The 14780-nt window shown below is 34.2% G+C and overlaps 1 protein-coding gene across 1 annotated transcript; it reads right to left on the minus strand.

Annotated features, from left to right (window-relative positions):
• Positions 1-865: 865 nt before the first annotated feature.
• LOC129233586 (serine/arginine repetitive matrix protein 1-like) lies at positions 866-13824 on the minus strand (the record flags this gene model as incomplete). Its single annotated transcript, XM_054867596.1, has 4 exons — positions 13821-13824; positions 7999-8172; positions 3362-3406; positions 866-1615 (listed from the first exon to the last, which is right to left on the minus strand). Coding segments are annotated over exons 1-4 (973 nt in total), but the record flags the coding sequence as incomplete, so codon positions are not given.
• Positions 13825-14780: the final 956 nt, after the last annotated feature.

A 14780-nucleotide genomic window follows, 5' to 3' on the forward strand; every position in this document is an offset into this window, starting at 1 on the left:
CTGCAATGTAAGTTCCCACATTTAGTTGATGTAAAATAATTTCATTCAATGATGTCGAACTCGATTGGGTTTGGTTTCTGTTTCAAGAAACTTTTATTCGGCTCGAATTTTTGGCACAAGAAATATCACCCGGGCTCGGGGGACTTCGTTCAAATTTTTTGGGTTCGGGCTTCTAAAACGAACCCGAACTCATCCCTACATTCATGACAACGCCCACTGCACTTATCTATCCCGACTGGTTCCGATGCATTCGAAGCGCTTCCACTTCCTACTTCTTTTTCTTTATTATACTACCGTGTGGTGTTCTGATATGGCTGTTCTACAAGCAATCGAGAAAGGCTAACAGCAGCTGAAAATTCCGTAGTGGCAAAAGTCGTAATCAACTCTAGCTTCATTGTGCGCCTTAAGGGAAGTAGCCGAAAGCGCTCATCTGATTACAGCGCCCATACCGATTAAAGAGTCCATTACGGAAGATAAGCTTTGTCTTTCGGGAGAAAAAGCGTTGCATGCTCGTTTCCCTATATTTCTTAATTTCTTTTCTGAGTGGTGGGAGCTAGTCAGGCTATTGTTATAGCCTTCACTCCCATCTACTCAATCAGGAATTTTCAAATAGACAGGGTGAAATATACTTCTGTTTGTAATTTCTTTCCTGTTATTTTACTTGTGAAACGCATTTTTTGTAAAAAAAAAAATATTACCTTGATTGAAATATAATGAATTGAATCAAATATTATGGTATTAAAACACTGATTGACAACCTCACTCAATTTCTTAAATATGTTACCAAAATTGTGCAAAAAACATTTTGAACATTTACACTTCACTTGTTAAAAATGATAAAACCAAGAAAAGCGAACCGACTTACGGGCAGCGGCAGCATCCGTGTTGGAGAAAGATAGCCTCCTTTGAACAGATGACCACCTTGGACCTGTAACACGCACAGCACGTGCAGCACCGGGCAACAAAAAGGATGATTGTGCAGGAGAGGCGATGGGGCTTTGTGGAGGAGAACTTTGAGCAGATACAGAGTCATTAATCGGGGATGCTTGAAATGATGAAAAATTTTGGAACGATGAGCTTGCGGAAGAGGGTTTTTTTCGGCGGGCCGGATCTTTTGGTGAGGCGCGGCTGGTGGACTTGGGTGAAGAAGTTGACCGGGGAGATTTTGGAGAAGGAGTTTGACGAGGAGAAGATGTTGGTGGCCTTCTTGACGTAGATGGAGAGGAGGATGAACTGCTTCCTGAAGATGAAATAGAATGAGCGCGTCTCACTTTTGCGTTGTAATACCGCTTTGCTTTCTCTGTTTCTGCTCCCAGTTCATTCCCGGTTTTGATGCACTGAGCGGAAAGTTTTTCCCCTTTTGCGATTAATTTCTTGTATTGGTTCCAAAATTTTTTGCTAGGACTTTTCCTCTTTATTTTAGCACTTGAGACGGACGAGTCGTAGCTTAACCTGGAGGGTGCTTGGCGTGAACGCGGAGATCTTCTGGGTGACTGCCCTTGAGCTTGCAGTGGGTCCTGTGGGTTGGCAGGAGACGCCACAGGAGAAGCCACAGGTGAGAGCTGGGCCAGTGACTGCGAGTTAGATGGAACAGGAGACTGGTTTTCGCTGCCATCTGCATCAGGAACTGAAAAAGTTGGAACTACATTATGACTTCTGTGGTAAATAAAATATCGTGTCAAAACTTTGAGCGCACTTAACCTATCATGTCGAAGATTGCCACTCGGTGTATGGTCTAATGAAACGATGAAAAAAAATCTTAAATATTTTGCGTGAATTTGTTGATGGCGAACTTTCTTAAAGATTTGAAGTTATAATTCGCCAAAGAAAATGCGTAAGGTTGACTATCTCTACATTTTCCACTAACATTTACTTTTCTTTCCCTAATAAATCTCTTTCTCTGGAACATTTGGATACAAACTGGTTAAAATAACTCCTTTAAAAAGGTTACGTGACACATTTTGAAAAAATTTTATTAAATAGTTAGGAGTTTTGAAATCTTTTGCACTGATTCACCATCTATTTAATAGCTAGTCTTAAATTGCTACAATTCAAAATATTCTTGGTCAAATTTTACTTTTTTCAAAACATTATGCACAAATATCTAAGCTTTAATTTTTATTCCGCAATTTAAAAAAATACACAATTCAATTAAAAATATAGACTATTTGAAGTAAAAATTTCGAAAAATATGAAGATACTTTTTCAAAAAAAACCACGTTTTTTGCAGTAAACTTTTCTTTTCAAATTCGCCGAATAAAAGTTCAAATAAAATGTTTGATGATACGCTCCAAATTTCATTACTTTATCAGTTCATGACTTATGCGAGTTTGAATGTATAAAATCGGGCAAAATTGCATTATGGAGAAAAACGCGTTTTAAATTTCAAAATTAAATATAATATCAGTTAAATGCATTAAAAAGAAATAATAACTCTTGTTTTATATAAGATAGAAACTGAATTCAAACGTCCTTTCAAGCAGAAAAAAACAGAAGTTTTTAAATGATGAAAAAAAATGCATAATTTGACGATTTGTGTCCCGAATCTCCTTAAACAAATTATTGTGAAAGTGACAACTACAATTAATTTTCTTCCTGAAATGTTAATTTCCACTGGGAATATGCCACTAGTTTCAGTCAAAAATCGAGTTTCTTTGGATATTCGGTGTGTTTCACCATCTTTTCGCATGAAGTAGTTCATAAGAGAAAAATTTTACCCAAAAGTAGATATTTTTATATCGGTATCTTTCAATTTATTTTTTATTTCTTTACTTATTTGTTAGAATTGTTAAAGTAAGACAATCAACGAAAAACGTCATGTATCAAAAAATAATGTACGTAATAGGGCAGCAAGGATCTTGATTTTCAATTTAATGTATTCCTGAGAAACAGACCCCCCTTAAAAACAGTCCATCCAATACACAGCTAAGTTTTTAAAAATGCCATCATACAAGATTTTAAACTCCATTAAAATTTGAAAAATTTCCGTCAACTAAATTAAATTAGAAGATTCACCAACGTACAAAATAATCTCCCAAATAAATGCAGGGTGCCTGTCTACCAAAAGACTTACGGAGCTTTGAAAAAATATCCAATTTCAAGCACACCAATTTCAGTTCGCTTTTTTAACATTAGGTAGAGAAATGGTAGTTCATACCTCCACCCTAGCTTATGACAATTTTTAATTTTGACACTTATTTTTGAAAACATATGATATTCTGGGAACTTAGTTTCTGCCATTCTATTCACTAGCAAAGTTAAAGTTATAATAAAAACCCTTTACTATTCTGTTTTTTTTTTTTTTTTTTTTTTTTTTTTGACACGTTATAATACAAATGCTATAAACAAGGACGTTACTTACTTGCCCCGAATTTTGAAGTCCATAGAGATTTAAGGGACTCAATAGCTGCAATAAGAAAAATATGCTTAAATATAAAGTCATAGTTTTACCTATATTTTCAACTTTTCTTGATAAATATTCAAGATGAAAACTATTTGCATTAACAGTTAACAAATGTATTGAATAATTACTTTTACCATTGCAGGATTATGTTTCTTCACCAGGGGTATTGAGATAAGTTGGAACTATCAATTCGAAGTTTTAAAAAGCAGATTTTCAAATCACAATTCCTTTTTTTCCAAAATGAAGTTTTAGTTATAAAACAGATAAAATCAAGATGTGCCATTGCAGGGCCATAACCAAAAAATAATTTCGGAGAGGATTGAAACACTTTCATGTGGAGCTTTGCGCTATTCGTGCAAATGTTCAAGTTGTCGGGGTATCTATTATGAAAGCGTTTAATGCAATTAATATACATATGAAAGACATTTGATTTTCTTTGGAAATCTTTAAATATAAATGAACATTTAAATGTCAAACCGAAATTTTCGGGGGGGGGGGTAACCCCAAGAGTCCTATTCCCCCTTGCATACGGCTCTGTACCATTTTGTAAAAGCTGCAATTAAAATTTTTTCTCGATTTCATTAGTTATGTTTTAGTTATTCTAAAACTAGTAGTGCTAATATTAATACTTGTATTTGAATTTTACTAGATTTTAAAACAAAAGCTAAACCCGTTCTCCATCTCTGTACCTAAGGTACGTTTAAAAAAATTATGGGCTGTCAATTCTATGCACGGGAGGCGAAAAAAAATCAGAAATGCTTGAATAAAAATACTCTGTTCGCATGCAATTTATAATGTACCTTACAAAGTTTTTGTGAGTAGTCAGTTTTCTGTCTTCTAATTAAGAAATGAAATGTATTGAAAAGTTATCCGTAAACACAGAGGAAGATTTAAAATATTTATGGTGTTCTTCAGTTGTTACAATCAGGTTGAAATCGTTAAAAAATTATATTTTAACTGCAGCTAGTTTAATTTTTCTTCTTGTCAGAAGTCCTCTCATCGAAAGAGTAGGTTTTGGTGTACCATGGTGGAGAAGACAGTTGCATACAAACAATGTCTTCTGCTGCTTGCGGTACAATGCAGTCATAGAAGAAAACTGTTTACACCAACTGCAAACTTTTTTACGTCACATAGTCATCAACCAATGGAAGCTGGTTTCGGAGGAGTGTTTATCACGAAACCATGCGATAGTGTAATGATGAAAAGAAATAACTGAGGAACAATTAAAAGCACATAGTAAAACATGTTTCTGGACGTATGAATTTTTTTCCCGCGTGTCCCCATAGTTGAAACATGAACTCAAAGGCTGTCGAAAGTTTAAGAAAAGCTTCCAAATTGAGCGAGTTTCGATGAGCATTAAAAGACATCTTTTATGCGCTTTGCAGATGGATGCTCTGCCACATGCAGACGGTGAAGCTTGGTGCTTTCAATTTCTCGCCGAATCTCGCTTTTTTAGCAGCTCTGCAGATATTCAAGACTTTTTCCCTCGGTAACGGGAGCCCAAGGGCAAGTAATTTTTGCATCGAAAATATATCTAGCTGAATATGCGTTTTCAATTGCTACCTATTTAAATTTTCATTCTTACATTAATCGTGTAGCTCCCTGGTTATTACTGTAAGAATTCAGAGAATTAGTACGTGGGAGAGAAAGTTTAAGTGACGGATCGTGGAGAGGCAATAAGTAAGCAAAGGTATGCTAATTTTTTTCAACCCGTGACATGCACATGTGGCGACAAAAGTGTCCCAAACAGTGAGAAGCAACTTAGTTCTTTATAATTTAAGTTCGTAACAGCAATAAACGTGAACTGTATTTAACAAATCGTCACTGTTTATGTAATTGGTTCATATTTTATTAACGACCAGCCGCCAGATATATTTAACTTATTACCCAGTGTTACGCGAGTGCTTATTAATGCCTTATAATTCATAGAATCAATTGGATGAATTATATACACAAGAACGGAAAAAAGTATCAACTCCAACTTCCTTTATTTATGTTACACTTGTTTAAAAAACTTCGAACTTTTTTTTCTTTTGAATATAACGTCTAAAACCTCCTCTGTATGGCTATTGAACTACAAACTAGCAAAAAAAGGTAGCCGCTCGTAATCATTTTATACTTGCGTTATTTATTTCCAGACACTTTTTTGTGACTTCTTGGTGCGATTTCAAATGTTACCAAGTTAGTGATAATCGTTTTGGGATATCTCGGATAATGTTCCCCGTCTCTGAAAAATGGTTTGTCACTAATTTTTGCCAAAGAGATTGTCTCCAAATGCTAAGATGCTTTTGGTGGTCATAAACTCATGCTAAAAGTTTTCATCCGAAATTTTTCGGAGGTAAATAGTAAAAATTTGGAGACCGAAATTGTGCAAAATGATCAGTTAGTGCAAGATCTGACCGGGAAACCCGAGAAACAATTTCTTGCAGTCATTTGCTTCAAAAACAGACAGTTGGAAAAACTTTTAAGTGCTTCAGTCATTAAAATATTTTTGCAAAACATTTGACGAGATTTCTGGTCGATTGGATAATACTTGTCCAATTAGCGCAAATAAATAAAAAAGCTATTAAATTGCATTAAAGTTCCATTAAAAAAAGGTAAGTCATTTAAAGTTCCATTGCATTCAAGTTCCAAGTCCATATATTATTTTCCAACCTTGTCGAGCGACTACGTTACCGTAGCCCTGAAACATTTACCTAACTTGCGGAAATGAAGCAGAGATAAAAATATTCTGGAAAAAATTTATTGCCTGCCGCACAAAACTTGTTTCTAAAAAAGCGAGAACAAAGAAACAAAAGGTCGCTTAGGAAATATTAATGTACTTGCAAATAGGAATAAGCTATTATACCGTTTAAAGCACAAAACATTTTAAAAGCACTTATGAATTGGGGAAAATGTTACTCTAAGATTTGGCTGGAGACGCCGCTTGACAGTCAGACGAAAAGCAGAAATGATCTACGCAATTTCAGCCATCGACATGGAGTTGAGATGATATACTAAATATTGAAATGGGTTGATAAAAGCCTTCAAACAAGGAACTAAACAGCTTATAACTCGTAATTTATTTACTAGCTGCATCGCCCGGCTTTGCACGGTCTACCTCGAAAATAAAAGTTGTCAATTTACATATGTTGATCAATCATGCTTCAGTTTGAGAAAAATAATACTGTAACATTTTCCGTCAAAATAATCATCCTCAAAGAAAACGGCAAATCAAAAATTCCCGAACAAATTAAACGCAACCGTCCGTAAATACAACTAAAATCCTAAAAAAAGGAAGATAAATCGCTAAATAAAAGGAGAAATTTTTAGATTGAAACAAAATTATAATTAATGACAGCCGAGAAAAAATGGGGCAACTTTCTGAAAGCTAATTTAAAATGAGTTCGCGCACGATAGTTTTCCGATATGAAAATGGAGTTCCATTAGGCTTAAAAGTGCTTTAAAAAGCTTTTGAATTTCCCAGTGATTTTACAGCTTTTTTTTATTCGAAAGAAATGAAGGAACGCTATGGGTGTTTTTCGCGAGGTTTCGAATGGCGCCAAAATTTAACTGATCGGATAACTATTTCGGCCAGAAAGAGCCATTTAATGCCATTTTCGGGCTTTAAAATTAAAATTCGAACGGTTCGGTTCTATTTTGGCGTTTGAAAAAATCCCGTACGTTCCTTCTCTGGTACTCAAGTACATTTCTGCTAAATTTGGTTGAGATCCGACTTAAACTGTGGATTTATATAGGAAACATACACACACTTAATATGTTCTCTATTTATTTATATGGATTTTTTCAACTTAAACATTTCGAACGGATGCCATCTTCAGTAGAAAAATTAGTGCTTCCGATGAGCATGATGCAGTGAGAAGCAAAGGGATGTAAGTGGACATTTTCAACTTTTGAGTAAAACTCATTTAAAGCTACGGCCCAAGGTAGGCTTTCATTGAATTTTTCTAAACCAGGCTGTATAGCAGCACCAACCAGGATCACTAGTACTTTCTCTTGCCTCAAGACAGGTTCACCTACCATTTCGATTGGTTATCTCCATTTTTTTATTATTTTGGCACTTGCATCCCTTTGCAGCTCACTGCCTCAGATAATGTTAAATATTCAAGTACTCTACCTCCAGATAAGGGAATTTGTGAAAATTGTGTCGCAGCCCACCTATGCGCCTTCCCTCCACATGACGGAACGAAAACTACCCTATGTAAATTCCTGAGCATCAAAGGACTTGTGAAAAATTTGGAAAACAAATCGACGTAAACGTCAGCACGGAGAATAACTACCAACTTGCTAAAAGTAGGCAAAGCTCCGAAAACTTTTGATTAGCTGTAAAATTATTCATTTAAATAAATCTCGGCTTTTTCTTTCCAAATATGATGCTACAGAAGGAAATATTCTCATTTATTATAACTTTTTTGGCGAAAAGAGAACGGAATTTCTGCCGCTGTTTGTACGAACTGATACTCTTTTGGGAAAGTGGCCAAAATTTTGCATTGGTTTCTTAATATTAAAGAACACCATTTTAATTAAAGCATAAAATATTGTACACAATTAAATACAATACAAAAAATTAGAGAAATAGCTTTCAGAAGTATTACTTTGGTCGGACTTCTTCACTTTTTTCTCCAGGACGGTGTTCCTCCTTTTTATCTCCTTCATGTCCTTTTTCATTTCTTTATTTTCGTTTTGAAGGGTCATGTTTTCCCCTTCAAGGCTCATCAAGCGGGCGTCCTTCTCCTTTTTGTCGGCTTCTAAATCAACAATGCGGGCACCTGGGGTATTTTCAAAAATTAAAAAATCAGAAAACAGGAATAATTTATATTAAATATACTACTTAAAAGTAAAATAATTGCTCATTTAATATGTCATTGATATTTGAAGGTATGATCAATTAGGCACTTTTGCTTTTTTTGCACTTTCTGTGAAAGGTTATAAAATTTGTGGGTCAATTTTTCAAGTCAGTTACTAGACATTCTATTGATATTAGATGCACAATTTAGTTTAAAAAACGAAACTCAGAACCCTCGTCTGCGTGGTGTATTCTTTTAACAAGGAGCATACTAATTCAAAACTTGATGGTTGTTTGATTTCGAATAAAAAACAATTGCCTTTAAGATATATGGCGAACAGTCAAATTCGTTAGCAGTAGCATAGTAACAGTCTTGCCTAGAAACAGATTTGACCGAAACAGCAAAATACCTTGCAAGGCTTACATGCGAATCTATATCAAATAAATGAAGGAACATAGAAAAATTAAAGGATTATATCAAAGCAAAATAAAGGTTAGGTATATTTTTCACATAAAATAAGAAAATCCATCCAGAACTAAAGGAACCTACTTTCTCATATACCAACAACCTTTTAGTATCGAATCAGTATTCTCTAAACAGCTAACACTGCCAATTAGGTTAACACACCTTTAATATTTTAAGTTGATTTCTACAAAACAAAATATGCTTCGCCCATGATGATAGACGAACATACGTAAAAAATGAATAAGCGAACAAGTTCAGTAGTGGTCTTCTTAAACAAGGCAGCTGGCAGAATCCATGTTAATTCAGCAAGAGGCGTAACATGGTCTCTGATTTTTTGAATTTAACATACGTTAAAATTCATAAAAAAATTTAAAAATGTTTTTTCGCCCAAGAAAATCCTTGGGCCGAGATATAGGCCTCCAAAGATTGCGGTCCTGTCATGATTTTTCACTTGGCATTTTCGTCAAAATTTTAAAGTCCATTACCTCAAGAACGGTGGAACATATTTTGTTGCTGTTTGTTTTATTTAAAAGGATATTTTTTCTTGTTTAAAAACATATGCAACATTTTGAAATATTTAAAAATACATTTTTACAGTTTATTAGTACCAGTGAGCACTACGTCCCCTGAAAAGCAGAGCTTCCACATCTTCGTTTAACAGATTTTAAAGGCATTTGAAAGAATGGGGGTTTTTAACTAATTTTTACGTGAAGGCAGACCTAAAAATTCAATTTTTTTTCCCGCAGCAAGTGGAAAGAAAACACTTTTAACTCTGACATATAGCGAAACTTTCATTTTGAGTCGCCATTTTATCCAGGGCATTGAATTTAGTGAGAACAAGATGGCATAGCGTTTTATGATTCTTCCGTCGCTACGCTGAAAGGTTGCGTGGGGAAATGCAACGAATCGGCTGGAAGCTGTTGTATTTTATGAACGTTTATTAAAAGCACAACATAAACAGTCACAAGCCTGAGCAAGAGTCTGCAGTTAAACCTGATATGCTAACCACGTAAAGCACCTTCCTTTTTCAGAATTTAAACATTAACACTATATACACAAACCAAATCAAGTACTTACAGTTCAAACTATTTTACCGTTGCAACATACCTATCTGTTTTTAATCATTCTTTTAAAGGCGCAATAGTTTTAGACATATTAGGAATACATTTTGTTGCGTAATTAGTCATACCTAAAATTCGCTGTAACTCTTTATTAGTGGGTATTTGCAAATTCAATACGGCTTTTACCTGGTCGGGATCAGGTTTCATACCAAACTTATTAAACACATGTCTAAGGTACTTAACCTTAATTACTCTAAATTGCAATTTATTTTTATTAAATTTGATATTTAACTTTCTAGCTCTTTCAATAACTATTTAAAATCTCATGTTTTGTCATTTTCCGCATAAATTAACAAATCATCAAAATATATTAATACACCAGGAATGTCACCAAAGTTAATTTTATTACAATTTTGAAACAGCTCGGGGACTACGGAAATCCCGAAAGGTAATCGATTAAATTTATAAACACAAACAAATGGAGTACTAAACTGACAAAGTTTACTAGATGCGCTATCAAGTTTTATTTGATAAAACCCATCTTTTAAATCAAGTACACTATAAACAGTTTTGTTGCACAACTTAGGTGCAACATTCATCCAACAGTCGGTATTAAATGATATTCTCATTTTATTACTTTATTTAAGTCTTGAGGATCTAAACAAACCCTAAAATAGTACCGTCTGGTTTTTCGACAGTTACTAAATTATTTATCCAACCATCTGGATTTTTAACTTTACTTATTACACCATCTTTTTCAAGCATATTTAACTTATCTTTTAGCTTTAACTTAACTGATTCTGGAACTCTTCTTGTCTTTTAACAAAACCGAATTCCTCACAGCCGGACACCCCAAGTATCGTTAAAGAACTTCGTTCACAATTCACAATAACGAACTCTAATCATTTAACGATATTTCCTACTTTACATTCTAACTTAAAATGACCTATTGGCTTAATTTGACTTCCACCAAATGCCTCCAACATTAAATTAGTAGGTCTAACATAATTAGTACAATTCAAGGAATTAAAAACCATTATTTTGGATAACGTTTACACTAGAACCTGTATCTAACTTACATATCAAACTTTTATTTCCTACTTCTATTTTATGCATCCAACATGAATTACGAGCACCATCATTAAAAACAACATCAACAATGAAATTCTCTTGAATCGAATTCACAGCTTTTGAATTATATTTACAGCATATCGCGAAATGATTTAGTCCCTTACATAAATTGCACTGTTTCCCTTACGCAAAGCACTGTCCTTTTGAAGGTCGCCTGCCACATTTCTTGCACAAATAACTAGAGTCACTCTTTTTACGCAACAAGTCAGATTTTGCCGATTCGTTTATTTCGCAAGGCACCGAGGATTGAAATTTCGTATTTCTTCCTTCTTTTTCTGTAGTCTTTTCTAAATAGGAGATTAATTTCTTCTTTCCGTTGTATACTATCAGACTGCTGCTTGCTCAGTTCTGCAGCTCTGCATATCTCTATGGCTTTTTGCAGGGATAAATCAGTTTCTCGCAGCAATCTTTCCTGAATGCTTCTACCAGTTATTCCCAAAACAATATGGTCGCGTAATATACTGTCCGCTAAAGTTCCATATTCACAATGCTTGATTAATTTTCGTAAATCTGTTATAAATACCTCACATTTCTCATCACGTTCTTGTTTACGACAATTGAAAATGTATCTGTCCACTACAATGATCCGTCTTGGGTTTGCATAATTCTCGAAGGCAGCTAAAACATCTTCATATTTACTTTGTTGGACGTCAGTAAGCTGAAATGTATTGAACAATTCCACTGCTTCCTCACCAACGCAATTCAGCAATATTGCGACTTGAATATCGTCACTTTTTTCTCAGCATAGCCTGCGGCTTTCAGAAAAATTTCAAAGTTCTGACGAAACCTGCACCATTCTTCGGCCAAATTTCCACCTAAGTTTCAGCTTCTTGGTTGTTTTATGGACGACTCTATTGCTTAAACTTAAACAAATTAATTTGTTCTATGCTCGTAAGTTCAAGTACGATGGCCCCATGTTGTATTTTATGAACATTTATTAAAAACACAACATAAACAGTTACAAGCCTGAGCAAGAATCTGCAGTTAAACCTGATATGCAAATCACATAAAACAGAAGCTGCGTTCTTGTTTTCATAAATAAAACTCCTATATTAAGTAAAGACTCAAAATTAAAATTTCGCAACATAACTTAAAAGTTCTCTAGCCACTTGTTGCGAAATTTGTTTTTGAATTTTCAGGTCTGTCATTACGTAAAGAGTTCCTTTAAAACACTCATTTATTCAAATGCCTCTAAAATCTGTTTAGCAAAAAAGTGGAAGCTGTCATTTTCATGGAGTGCTCAGTGGTACTAATAAACTGTAAAAAAAAATTTACATTTTAAATTATTTGATTTTTTCGACTTTTTTTTCTAAGACTGCGTAAAAAAACTAAAGCACATATTTCAAAATGTTGCAAATGGTTTTTTAAACAAAATTAAAAAAAAAATCCTTTCACATAAAACAAACCACGACAAAATATGTTCTATTGTGCAAGATAATATACTTCAAAAATTTTGACGAAAATCCCAAGTGCGAAATCATGACAGGACTGTTTATCTTTGGTGGCTTGTATCTCGGATCAGGAATTTGTTTTGGTCAAAAGAAAAAACATATTTCTTAATTTATGAATTTTGACATATGTTAAATTCACAAGAAAAATCTGAGACCACGTTACGCCCCTTGTTGCATTGACATGCGTTCTACCAGCTAATATTTTTTCCTACGAAAGATCCTTACTCACGTTTAATTAAAATAGAATCAAAATTTAAAATGCTCATCAAAACAAATAAAGAAATATATTTCGGGTAAAAAGAAAGGCCTTTGATTTTATTTTCCCCTTGTTGCCAAAAAATAATTAAAAAATAAAAATACCACCTAAATAAATTCATGATGAAAAAAGAAGTCTGCACAGTTCTTCCTGTTAAAATATATAGGGCTCCGAATTTCGCTATTTCCCGTTGCTTAGATTAGAAAAATACATCATGTCATTATGTTACAGTAGAGATCAAGGCTACGGAGTCTGAATTAACTGATTTTGTCGTAAAAGAGTAGAGAGAATCGAAGTTCTAATTCCAAGACTCCGAGTCTCGGTCGGTCATTTCCCCCTTGTGGCTCACTTTGTAAACCAAGCAGTATACTGTCAGCCTCTGTCAAGTTGAGCTCCGCTGCCCGACCGATTCAACGATTCCATTACTTGAAAGAGGGGCGAGAAAAAAACGGCTTAAGAACTTGCGGATTTAGTTGGCAGGTGTATTGCCCATTTAGTGAACAAAATTACTATACCAAACTATTAACAAGCGGTACAGGATTTTCTCGCCAATAGAAGGGTTGCAATGGTAGCCCTTCCACGCTCAACGATGCCTCTTCTTACTGATTTCTCTCCCTTGAAAGAAATGGACTTGTTCAAAGCCATAGCTCAACTTGTCGGAGCTGAACAGCACATGTTCAGCAAAACTGCATGAAATATGTTTTAGTTTTCAAGTTATCACGCACATAATTAAAAAATAAAAAACACATTTTAAGAAAAGCGGCTTTTAAATTATTTTTTAAGATAAATTACAAAGTTGTTTTCATTATTCAGGACTGGAAAACAGTTTGTGTTTTTTTTATTGAGAATTTTGGATAAAGTATCCTAAGTCGTATATTCCATAAATATACATAATCATCTTCCTCACTTAATAAAAATCATGGACATTATTTTGTTGCAGAAGTTTACTTTCAAAGAAGTATCAAAACTAAAGTCAGTTACACTAAGTTAAGAAATTGCTATTCATACCATAGGTGCCCGGTGCCTTAGACCGAAATAAAAAAAACCGATCATGAAGCAATTCTAATTGTGCCACTAACAGCAACTCAGTCACAATCCAGTTTGTCTTCCGGTTTCGAAAGTACTCTTTAGTAACACTTCAAAAATATTGGAAGGAGTATGCAGAATCAATAAAGGGTGAATTCAAACCAAATTTCCCTCCAGTGGTAGATTGGACCAGTGAACTGCTCCGTAAAATCTTTAGCTGTAGAAAATTTTATTAATTACCCATACTTTTATCTGGAGATTGTGTTAATATCTTTGAAGCGCCAAAAGTGACTGCTAGATCTTCAGAAAGGGCAACACTAATGCTACACATATTTTACTGAAAGAATGGAATGTCACTGAATTTGCTCAAGCAATACACTTGGACACAATGTGCGTAAACACTGGCTTTTTAAATGGTGCCGGTGTTGTACTTAAAGGAATACTTAAACCTAAATTTTCGGCTCGTTTGTCGGAATGGAATAGCTCTCGCAAAAATATTTAGTTTATGTTTTGGTACTTGAATTTTTTAGACAACTCTTCTACAAGATAAAATATTGTAGAGGCTAGTCTACACGGTGTTGCCATACACGTTAACTAAAACAACTTTTCATTTTCCGTATTTAAGATACAGGAAAAATCGTGAGACATGTATTATTAATATTTTGAAAATGACTCACCTAACTGTTAATTTTCTCAGTGAATTCTCTGTTGACAATCTGCAAACATTCGCCCAAGTATTGCTTCTTTACGTAATCAGCTATGAAAGGGAAAAAAGGACATTAAAATGGAGAACATGTGAGTAAACATTTTAACAAATTGAAATATAAACGCTTAAGATTTAAAAATAAAACATTTTTTAAAGACATTGTGTGGATGAATATTTAAAAAAGCACTAAGGACAACGTTTCAGTAAAAGCAAAAAATTCTTCAGACAATTGTTGACACGAAATACAATAAACGAGCTTAACTACTTAAAACAGTTTTTTCGGAAAAACGTTTGACTTTTCTTCGAGAGCAACAAAAAAAAAAATCGTAGGTAGTGTGAATTTTTAACGCTTTCAGTTGTGAGAAGGGGATGACTTTGGAGTGGAGAGTATTACCAAGTGTATGCAAACAAACTGTAAACCATTTCATTACATGTCTATTCTGAATTTTAAGATGTTAAAATCAAAATGATCACACTTAATAATATTTGATGTC

Source organism: Uloborus diversus, unplaced genomic scaffold (assembly GCF_026930045.1).
Source record: "Uloborus diversus isolate 005 unplaced genomic scaffold, Udiv.v.3.1 scaffold_551, whole genome shotgun sequence".
In the NCBI taxonomy this organism is placed as follows: domain Eukaryota; kingdom Metazoa; phylum Arthropoda; class Arachnida; order Araneae; family Uloboridae; genus Uloborus; species Uloborus diversus.